This window comes from Nestor notabilis, unplaced genomic scaffold (assembly GCF_000696875.1).
Source record: "Nestor notabilis isolate BGI_N333 unplaced genomic scaffold, ASM69687v1 scaffold21718, whole genome shotgun sequence".
Classification (NCBI taxonomy): Eukaryota; Metazoa; Chordata; class Aves; order Psittaciformes; family Psittacidae; genus Nestor; species Nestor notabilis.
In genome coordinates, this window is record NW_009939924.1 from 14,255 (window position 1) to 25,359 (window position 11,105).

General features: G+C 40.0%; 1 protein-coding gene across 1 annotated transcript; it reads right to left on the reverse strand.

Moving 5' to 3' along the window:
* Positions 1-2,848: 2,848 nt before the first annotated feature.
* On the reverse strand, positions 2,849-10,801 carry LOC104410059 (ras-specific guanine nucleotide-releasing factor RalGPS1-like; the record flags this gene model as incomplete). The annotated part of the gene is made up of 9 exons (XM_010020117.1): positions 2,849-2,878; positions 3,660-3,751; positions 4,654-4,759; positions 4,935-5,027; positions 5,849-5,954; positions 8,005-8,085; positions 8,375-8,426; positions 9,628-9,779; positions 10,675-10,801. Coding segments are annotated over 9 exons (839 nt in total), but the record flags the coding sequence as incomplete, so codon positions are not given.
* Positions 10,802-11,105: the final 304 nt, after the last annotated feature.

The window sequence follows — 11,105 nt, forward strand, 5'->3', positions numbered from 1 at the left end:
TTGTGTAAAACTGTTATTTGCTATGTTCATCTTTCTTCTATACAACACTTTTTACATTCAAATGAGAGTAGTGTAATGGAATTAAGGGTTTTTTTTTGACATATTTACAAATTCCAAGGTTTTGAGTAGGATTTGAGTTTGAGGCTTGACCAGGATTGAAGGGTTTAATTTCTGCGCAGATCCAGCTTCTGTCAGTGACAGATGACTGAGTATAAGAATCATTCACAAATATTGCCTTTCATTCATGCCACGTTCTTTTGGGGCCCATGGTGGTTTCTCGCAAAGATGCCTCCTTTCTAGTTGGGAATCTGTTTTACAACCAAGTGCAAATAGACCCTTTTGTAGCTTCTCCAACAGGCTCTATGCACGGCTCGTGATTTTGAGTAGAAGTGTATTTTTGAATGCTAGCACACTCTACCTCTTGTACACAGAATAACATGTAACACTTTAGAGACACTTAAATTCTAGAGGCCATTAAATTCTGAGTGTGTACAGGCTCATTCAGTGCTACTGAATCAGTCAGCAGCAATTCTTCTTTCCAAGGAAGACCTTGTTAAACATAACTGAAAGTTGTTACTATATCCATTAGTTTATCTCAGTTGCAATATGCCAGAAAACATGTCACAAGTCCTCACTGGCGTTCACTTCCACTACATCACATTAGGAATGAGTAGGTACTTACATGCTTCTTTTCAATTTAGCTTATATCTAAGACAGATCAGGTGGTTAACTTTTAAGAGGAAAGGGCTACTAATAAAGTAACTTAAAAAAACCCCTCTTACCTTAACCAGATGTGTTTTGGGCAGTGTGTCATCATTTTGGTCACTGTTCTGCACATGGTTCAAACCCTAATGCTAGTAACACACAATACATATGGTCACAGGAGGCACATTCACTAAAATGACAGTTCACTTAACACTTGCATCCCTCATGAATAACCTCACTGATAACTAATCACAGAAGACCACAAGTGCTGAATAATATTATATCATAGTCTAACAGCCTGAAGTAATTCACTGGCAACAGGATTTTACCACATTCAAAAGCTCCTACGCTGTCTCTAATGGCATTAGACCCTCCGCGCTCGCAGATACTGATGTTTTTCCTAGTTCGAAGTTGTCTTAATCTAGCAAAAAAGGAGAAGAAGGTATGAATATGTTTTGCATTAGCACTCTTCACACAACTCCTAAGCTATAAAAGAAACTTTGTCAACTTTACATACACTTTGACATGTCTCAGGATCTAAATGCAATTGTCAGGAACTCATTTTCTTGAAAAGCTGGTATGTATTAGGCTTCATCCTCAGGATTGTTAACATGGACACTTAAAATAACACAAAAATTAAAGCTGACCTACATTTAAAAGTTGTTTGTTTTGTTGTTAGAGAAGTTTCAAACCCAAAATGAAGAAAATCATGCAAGCCTACAGAATTAATACTCCCAATGCCAGGGAGCTTGTTCTAATAGAGGCTCTGTTCAATTAAACTGACTTCCGGTTTTGCATGGTTTGTAAGCTAGAGGTTGCCTTGCAAATTTCTGCTCTGTGCAATCTTAGGAAACTTGGAAGAGGTTTTCTGGTGACTGATGAAGTCTGGATACTGATGCTTCATGGCCAAAGAGTTTCAAACTGAAAAAGTGCTGAACTTAGCATGGGAACAGAGGAAAACTCTGGCCATAGGAGTGACAGGGCACAGCAGAGATACAGCTATTGATGCAGAGAGTTCTTTCAGAGAAGGCAGCTCAGGTACATTCTTTTTTGGTGGGTTTGGCGGGGCGGGGGAGTTGGTGTTTTTTTTCTCTGGACATTGGTTTGGAGGCATCTTTGTACTTGCTCCACTGTCAGACAGTTTTCCCTACCTTTCATTGCCATCCTGATCTCATAATAGCAGTACGATGTGCCAGTACTATATGTCATAAAGGTGCATCATATACTGGAATTGAGTGGAGCTGAGTTATCCACAGAAAGACAGAACAGAAACGATGATATGGAATCATTTTGAGCAGCCAGGGCCATGTGATACGTAACACCTCATTACCTGCTTCCCTGTACCACGGCATTTAAGATGAACAACATTCAGACTGAAGAAAACCCCGAACTTGTAAGCAACTATGCCACCAGGGAAAGAATGAAAGACAGCCTGTAGCACAACAGATTTAAACAGCCTTAAATCCACTGTCAGGGCACTCCTGAGTAATGTAACTGAATGGAAAGAAAACCAACTGTCCTGTGCCAAAATACATGTTTTCCCAAATAGCTCAAATGTGAACAGCAGAATTGTCCAGAGATTTGATACAAAATCTGAGGCAGCCACATTGCCAAGCAGCTCAGTGCACTTAGATTATAAAAACGTTGTTCCACCATTTTCTATTCTAATTGACACTTTACAGCAAGTTAACACTGTCAATCATTCTGTGCATTAGAAAGAATTGAAACCCAACATGGGCCAAATATTTTTCAGTCACACAAAGCAGCTTAACAATAAAAAGAACTGTTTAAAAAAGAATAGGCAGAAGATACGATGTTCAGTTTGTGGTCAGACATCAGTTCATGGCAGTCTCTGACCACAAGAAGTTGAGGGATCTAGAATCCTGCAGGAGTCAGGATTAATCTTCTGTCCATCTAACTTGTCTGCTTTCACTCAGTGCATGAGACTGTATCAGGTCCTAAGGACAACATTCACTTTCTGCTTTTAAAAGCTGTGTCAGAGTCACTTTCAAGTTATATAGGAAAGTGCTGTAATATTTGTGGCTGGCTCATGTCAGGAAAATCATTCTCCTCTTCCTCCTTAGAGAACAATAGCCCGTTTCTTCAGTTTGGCACTTGAAGTCGCACCAGGCAGGAGAGCAAATTATTCAAATGACATTAGATTAGCAGGTACCTGGAAAAGAATGTGAATTATTCACCAGTATAATGCTCCTGAGGCTTGGGAAACCTCAAGGTTACCAAATAAAGTTGGCCAGTCATTTCTTATCCAATGTGAAAAGTGTAATCACTCCACAGCAAACCCAAAAAAGGGCAAACCCCATAACTGAGAGATAAAGACTCAAATGATTTTTCTATTCATGGACCAAATCCAACTGAAGTATTCTAAGAACTCATCAGTATGTGTGTGTGGGATGTATGTGTGTGTGTTTTAAGAAGTATCTTGAGCTGCATCCTGTTTTAGGTCCTATATGGATCAGCATCCTATTAATATAACATTTGGAAATCCTTTTAAGAATGAACATTTTCCTCAAGAGAAGAACAAAGCAGTGATATAAAGAACAAACATGATGTTTTAGAGGGCACTCTCTTCAGTGGCACTTACAGACCCAGGCACTGCAGTGGATGCTAGCATGTTTTTCTTTGTCCATGAGAAAGTCCCTTCTGAAGTGGAGAGGGGGTTAACCTCACTTCAAGTGGTAAGTGTAGATGTTACGTGCCGTTAAGGTAATCAAACCTATAGCTAGACCTGCACAGTTCCTGATTTGTTGGGAATTACGTAGTTTTAGGTATTTTTAATTCCTCCTCCTGAAAAACTGGACCAATGTACAAAATGAGGAATTCTGTCTGTCCCCACGGGACCATGTGTGCACAGAGACTGACAAGAGGCATCTTTTCTAGTAAGGATTTTCTGGAAAATATGACAAAATTGGTAGAAATAAGTTTTATAACCTTACCTGAGGCTTGTGGCTTTTACATGCATCATCCAAATGCTTATGCCATAATATTGCATGAAACCTTGAACCAGTCTGGAACTTGTAAACATTGCCTACAAGAAACCAGAAAATCAAAGGCTCTACATTTGCAGAGACATGGAGTTTTGAAGGGATTCTGATTTCTGTGCAGGAGCCAAAGTCCTGAAGTAAACTGATAAATTAATCTGCTCATATATTAGAGATCATGTGTACTGCCCAACTTGTTATGAATGTTCTTGATACTTGTGAACTTAGTTTTCATCAAAGTCCTATCATGAGTTTCCTTTATGCCTTGTTTTTTTGTAAATACTCTACAATCAAACACTTTGTGCATTTCAGTCAACCCCCAAAAGATGTACTTTGTACAGCAGATGCAAATCCACGGCCAGCACCAAAGCTGAAAATGTGAAAAGTGAAGGAACCCTCAAAAATCTTTCTGGGACCACTCAAAGTGCAAAGTAACTCCAAGAGCTTTCAGAACTTCTGAAGTTTAATCAAGGTGGCAGAGTTATGGCACTTCAAAATTAATTATTAAAAGTAATTAATAATTACTTCAAAGGCTTTTTTTTAAGTAAATGGTTTGAAGTTTGAAGAATTTTCATAGTATTTTAATTGGCCTCAGTGTAAGTCAAGATTTGGTATCGACCAATTTTAAGAGAGCTCTGCAGAACCTGAGACTCCAGGGTATGTGGGCACATGGACATGCAGTAATCTCATATTGGTTGGGCAATTTCTCTAGAACTGTAACTGTCAAGATACAGCAATACCTCTGCAGGCACCATTAGGAGCATAGTATAGAAATAGGTTCAATTTGATTTGTACCCTCCCCTGAAAATTCTGTGTTGAAAATCTCCTTCCTCAGTCTTTTAAATGAGTGCCACTGCAAGTTCTGTAACCTGCAAACTCATTAACAGAGATCAATCTACTTTCTGTCACAGAAATACAACGCAGACAACATCCACCCTGTAACATCTACCTTTGTCAGGATTATTTAGCTGGAAAATATCAGGATGCTCAGGGTCGTCGGGAAGTGCCACCATCCAGCCCACAATGGAGACTTTTTTACCAGGTGTAGACTTATACTGGAAGAGAAGACACAGTCACAGCTGAGGCTGTAGTAGTAGTAGGGATTAACTTTTGACTGTAAATTTGTGCAGACATATGGCTTAGCCTGGAACACGAAGTACACGTCAATGACCCATCCAAGTCTGCTTATGAATATGCAATTTTGGGGTTCAGTATAAATTTAAAGCTTACATGTTTTCTTTCAGTGCCTCTCAAAGATTTTGCTCCAAAGTACAGAAGAGTTGATCCTGAAAGCATAACCCAGTACCTCGTCCATGAGGAGAGCTGAATAAGAAAGGAAAAATGTTAGGAAAAACTCTGCACTGCTCTGACATTTCAAAAGTCTATTCACAAAAGCAAGTCCAAGTGCCACCAAAGTTAATTTCAGAAGCAAGGAATAGAGAGATAAAAAGTGTCTCCTAGTATAAATCAGCTCAGCTGCCTAAATTTGGATGGATGGCTATAAATACAATCCATCTTACTCAGATATCCCCTAAAAATAACAGGACTGATTGCTTCACAGCAAAATAGTGTGCTGCCTTCTACTGGCCAGATCTTAGGACTTGTGCAGATGATCAGTAACAATTACTGAGATGACATCTCCACAATTCTCCAAATCTTTTAGCACTAAGCAGTAGGGTTGCACATAGCAAGTACCAATGAACTCTACAGAAACAAAGAAATTACCAAATAAACAGGACCAGAACCATGTGAACCCTGTGAAATTAGGTTAAGTGTGAATTACCATGACTTTGGTGCTATGGGTGGATGCCCTGCAGCCCTTCCATTTCACCACCATGCTGAATTTCTGCCCTCACAGAAATGCATGCTGATTTATAAAGTGCCTTTACTCTTGCTCTGCTCTCACAACTCAAAGACATGACTTGCAAATGCAGGGAGAAGGAAAATTGCTGTAGATCAAGTGACATACACAGATTACAACATTGTTTTAACATAGCTAAAACTTTGAACAGAAAATGATTTCACAATTGATAATAACAAAAAGCACTGTTTAGTGTGGTGTCAAGCTGCAGGTTTAATCTAATCCTGGAAGTTAAAACAACCACTACTGAATTAGAATCAGAGGAAAAATTAGAATCACTTACAGTAGGTTTCTTGCCTTCTTTGAGCAATGTTTTTCTTCTTAATGGCCCTTCCATGGTAATGACTCCTATGGAACTACCTAATGTGCAGCTGCAGGCCCCTGTTGGGCTGGAGAGACAAAACACTGCCATATGTATTTGAGCAGACAAATAAGGACGAGAAGCAGGCAATAGAATTTAGCTCTAAATACAATTTTCCTGCATTGCCTTACCTATGTTGTATCATCTGATGCTTGACTCTATATATTTTCCAGACCCAGGTATCAAATAGGAATAAGGATCTTTGAAAAAGAGCAAATCATCCAAGGGAAAACAGGCAATTTTCTATTTTCTTCTGGCAAATTACAGAAATTACCCGGATTTTTGGAAATATATGGCTTACAATTTTCTCAATAAGAGCTCTCACAAATGTAATTTTATCTTGAGATAAACTTCAGCTATCGAAAAAGAATGTAGAAAACTACCCTGGCTAACTGGAAGAAGGCTGGGAAAACTATATAAAACTGCCAAATAATTTATGGTACAGTGATTAAAATATTGTTTGCTTTCCCAGGATGAACATAGAGCTTCCCCACATACCACAGTGAGAAAGTGCCACAGCTGAAAGAACCCAAGCACAGGCTAAGTTAGGGATGTAAACAGCCATTGAGAACATAACAGCCAAAGATTGACTGGCAGGTGATGATCTGCTAGAATTAGCTGCTGCTAATCTCTTTGCATTGCCAAGTGATCACAGCCCTGATATTCTCATGAGGGCCAGTGAAGTTTACCAGAGCCACCTAATTGTAATGATTCTAATAATGAATACAAGGAAAAGCACATGTGTACAATCTACCATTCAGTTGTGAAAGGAACAGTATTCTGTCTGTGAACAAGTATGATGGTCTCCTATAAACACATGCTGGTGAAAGTGATACAGCACCACCACTGGCAGTGCATCTTCTTGGATTAAATGGAATTGCCTTGTCTGTGCTGATGTGTATTCTTGCCAATTCTAGTCTTTTGATAAAAGCAGTAGAAGATTCCAGAAAAGGAAGAAAGAATGCAAGCATGTGAATTACCTGATGGTGGATAAACAGCACAAGTGTATTTTAGGGAATAATTCCTCCTTGTGGATTTAATAGGCTTTCACACTTTTGTCCTCCTACATTTTATATTTCTAGCTTGTATAACTTTTGGAAACAAATCTACCATGGACATGGTAAGAGAGGACTTTCTAGAAGCAGGTGTAATAGGTGAATACTGTTCCCAAATGTATTCCTTTATTTATTTATAATGTATGCATTTTTATTACTGTCTAACTTCTAACTTGTGCTGCTATCAGGTGTTACTAGCTCAAGTAAAATGACTGTACTTACACTTACACATCAACAATTCTGCAACAACTGAACCAAACTAATTTATACAAAATAAAAACTGGTTGGATTTAAACTCCAACTAAACCTCAGTATTTCCAGAATACTGTTTCAGGGGCCTATTTTCTTTACTGTTCATATATACTTCTTCACTTCCCACTACCACAGAATTTATGAAGTCCAGGTCACTTATGGATGCAATGAATGATTCTTATCCCTGTAACTACACGGAGTTTTCCATGTCACCTCTCTTTGGCCTGTAAATGGATTAGTAACTAGCAACATTGGGAGTGCCTGCTACATATGGTATTGCAGATGTCCCCTCTCTTACTCAGGGTCCAAGGTAACACCTCTTTACTGCACAAAATCAACACATCATACTACAGCTCTCTGACACAAACAGATGTTATGGGTAGCTGTCCTGCAAAGCAGGAAATAAACTGTGAGAAAGGATCAAGAAGGTATCCTTCTAACATCATTATTTGTCACAGGAGGCAAAGAAGGCCTTTATGACAAGCCTGCTCCTGTAATGCCACAAACCGCAAAGTACACACAAGTTTTCTGCAATACAGAAGCCAAACAGAACTGGTTAAATCAACGGCTAAACTCAATTTCATCTGAATGGGCCATTCCCCTGCTTGAGCATTAACAGGAGTTTTCAGAAGCAGGAGAGGAGGACTCCCGTGAGCTGATATGGTCATACAAGGATACTTTTGGACATAAAATACATTACGCTAGAAAAGCGTAGAGACCCAAGTGGAAGTTTAGCACCATACACTAAGCAAGGTAGACCCTGAACTGTACCTGTAGACACAGCTTCGACTCCTAGGAGAATTCCGCATCGGTACCCTCCAGTTAGGCCCCAGCGTGGCATATAAACGACCCCTGTTTGTGAATGCAAATATCTCATGAGGAAAATTCTAGTCTGAGACTTCAACAGTTCAGGGGTTTGGTAAATGTGACAAAGAGAGTTCCCGATCTTTTCAGGTCCATGGGAAGAAAACCACAATAAGTTTACAGTGCTTTAATTCAAAAAGTTTGCCTTTTTTCCCCCTAACTGATCCATAATTTGATAATAATAACTATTGATTTAGGGCTTACCTATGTTAGGGATCATTCGTGAATTTCTTAGCTAAGTCTGTAGAGTGCTGAGTGTACATGAAGACTGACTCACCTTTCAAGCCCCGACGGCAGCTCCTCACTAAATTCTGAGCTTTCACTGCTATCTAGAAAAAGAGTAGTAAAGAGAAGGAGTAAGAAAACCATCCAGGGGAAAATACAAAGCCAGTGTATGTGTATCACCAGAGTAATCTTTATATCTAGTACCGTGGAAACTGCTTACTCAAATCACATTTCAAAGGTGAAGTCTTCAGGGTTCGTGGTGAAATCTAAAATTGGAAGAGGCTTACATGAGCCTTCCTATTTATAGTGAGAATACAGTATCTCACTTATCAACAAAGTCGTTGTAACTGCTGTGTTTAAACATCAGATATCTACACTACTTTAACTTTCATTATGCTGCTTTTCCTTCAACAGCTGAGCACTTCAGGAACACAAAATCCCCTTACTTTATTAAGACAATATTTCTACCACATCTGTTAAGTTGATTAAAGTTATTAGACATGATATCATTGTTCAGCAAGCAAGCACACCTGTAAAAGAGGATATGCCAGCAGTATGCTGCTGCTAGGAGCCGTAACAAACCAGTCTGATGGTACTCACAACAATAGGTCCTATTTCTCCTCCAAGCCCATGCCCAATTTGTCCCTCCTTCCCTGGCACAGTTATTCAGCTCACAGTTTTCATTTGCCCAGGACTGATCTTCTAATGCTCAGTGTAACAGTGAGCTGTGCCTGTATTTTCAGAAGTTCAGAGATCATCTGTGTCAAACCCTTCTTCATCAAGTAACCTGCTACCCTTCACAGTCTATTTCCTAGTCTAGAAAGAGCCCAAGTCACTTAAAAGGTGGCTTTCTCTTGTTTAGAACTTAGATTCTTGATCACTTTGCTTTTTATTATAATTATTTTATTAATCATAAAACCGTAACTGCCACCACCCTCTTTCACAAGTTCGTTTTCTGTTTCTTTGGAGTCTCAGCACAGCTGAACTGTTCTCCCATATTCTAAACCATATTGTTACTTTTTTCTTTGTAAAAAGGGAGCATTTAAAATCTAAATCCACTTTCCAGCAGCCCTTTTTTTTTCCACCCCCTGTTGAAAGCTGACAAACACTGTGTCAGATACAGAGCATACACAGAGAAGATCTTCCTTCATGCCTCTTTGAATACCGGTTCTGATCTACTTTCTTCCATGAAAGGGACAAGTCTTTGCACAGGAGTCAGTGATATTCCTAATTCCCTACTTCTGGGTATCTGAGTTTCCAGAGCTCTGGGACAGAAAAGCAGGAATACCCCTCCGCAGACTCTACCTATGGACAGGCCGTTGGTGAAATGCGAGTTGGGTGCATGGCTGCGGGCTGGGCTGTGGGACTCCAGGACGCTGTCATCCAGGAGGTGCCGCGGCTTCTCCGTCGGGAAGGTGGCGCTTTTGCTCTCCACTACACTGAACTGACACATCATGCTGGAAAATTGGAGAGAGAAAAATTCAAAACCCCTCTTATGTCATCTAATAGCAGCTCTTGGATCCTGCTATTTCCACTCAGACTGTGCCTTATCAACAGCCTACGAAGTAGCAGGCAATTAAACGTACTGCTCACGCTTCTCTGCTATACATCTGCTCCTTGACCATCAACACAAGTTTCAGATTTTAGTGGTCTTTGTAAGTAACAACTATGAAATCTCTGCAGATGGGAATTTCTAAGTTTTCTGACTCCTCTCCATACAAAACCTGAACACCCTGGGTGAAGGCAAAGGTAGAGAAACAGGAAAAAGCAGACCCCAGCTAAGCCACTGCTTTGTGGTTCTTCACACTAAGCTGAACTAACACATCAACACTCTGTGACCTTGGACAAGTCCCAGGAACTTCTTTTTCCCCTACCCCATTAATTGTGGAATTTGGTAGATGCAGAAACCTTCAGTGGGGAGGCAGCGCTCTCTAGATGGTAGAGAAAAACGTTTCTAATCCGTATTACCCAGGTAAAACAGTATAAAAGGTTACAACTTTCCTGAATAAGGTGTGCAAAGCAGCTAGTTGGATTCCCTAGATGTATTAGCCAGATGTTTGAACAAAAGGAAAAAAACAAACAGTTATGCACACCAGGAATCCACAGACAAAGTGGATACACAGCTTTCAAGCAGTGCTGATGTCTGGCACTAGCAGAGAATAGAGTCAGTAAAAATAACAAAGTGTCAAGAGAAAACCTAGAGAATACACAGTAAAGCCTGAAGCACTCTTGAAATACACCAAATGCAAGAGACAAATACCAGAGTGTTCTCAAACAGCAGAGTTCTGCTGCTCGCTTAAACCCTTGTGGTGCACGCAACGGCCCGAGCATGAGCCAGCCCGGAGTACTCACTTGTTTCCCAGGCTGTGGCTCTTCCTGTGCCTTGGTACAGGAGGTGTAGGTAGACTTGCTGACACTGAAGCATCAGGACACGTGGGTCTCCTGCCAAATTTCATAATTGCCGACACATCAGATGGACCTAAAAGACACCATTTAACATTGAACGGATGCAACCCCCACAAATCTCATGGGCTGGTGTGTTCAGCTACTGATTAAAATGAATTGTTACAGATAACCAGAAGGCACCATTTCTGAGCTGTTTGTTGTGCATTAGGGTTACACCATCCATTTCTCTTATGAATTCATCTCTATAATCTTGAACTCTCTGGAAGTAATTTTTAAAACAGCTTTGCACATACTTTGAACAATGAACTCCTACAAAAAGTCTTGGCACCCTTACAACAGCTGGATGTGCCAAAATGTAATATGCAGAGCCATAAAGT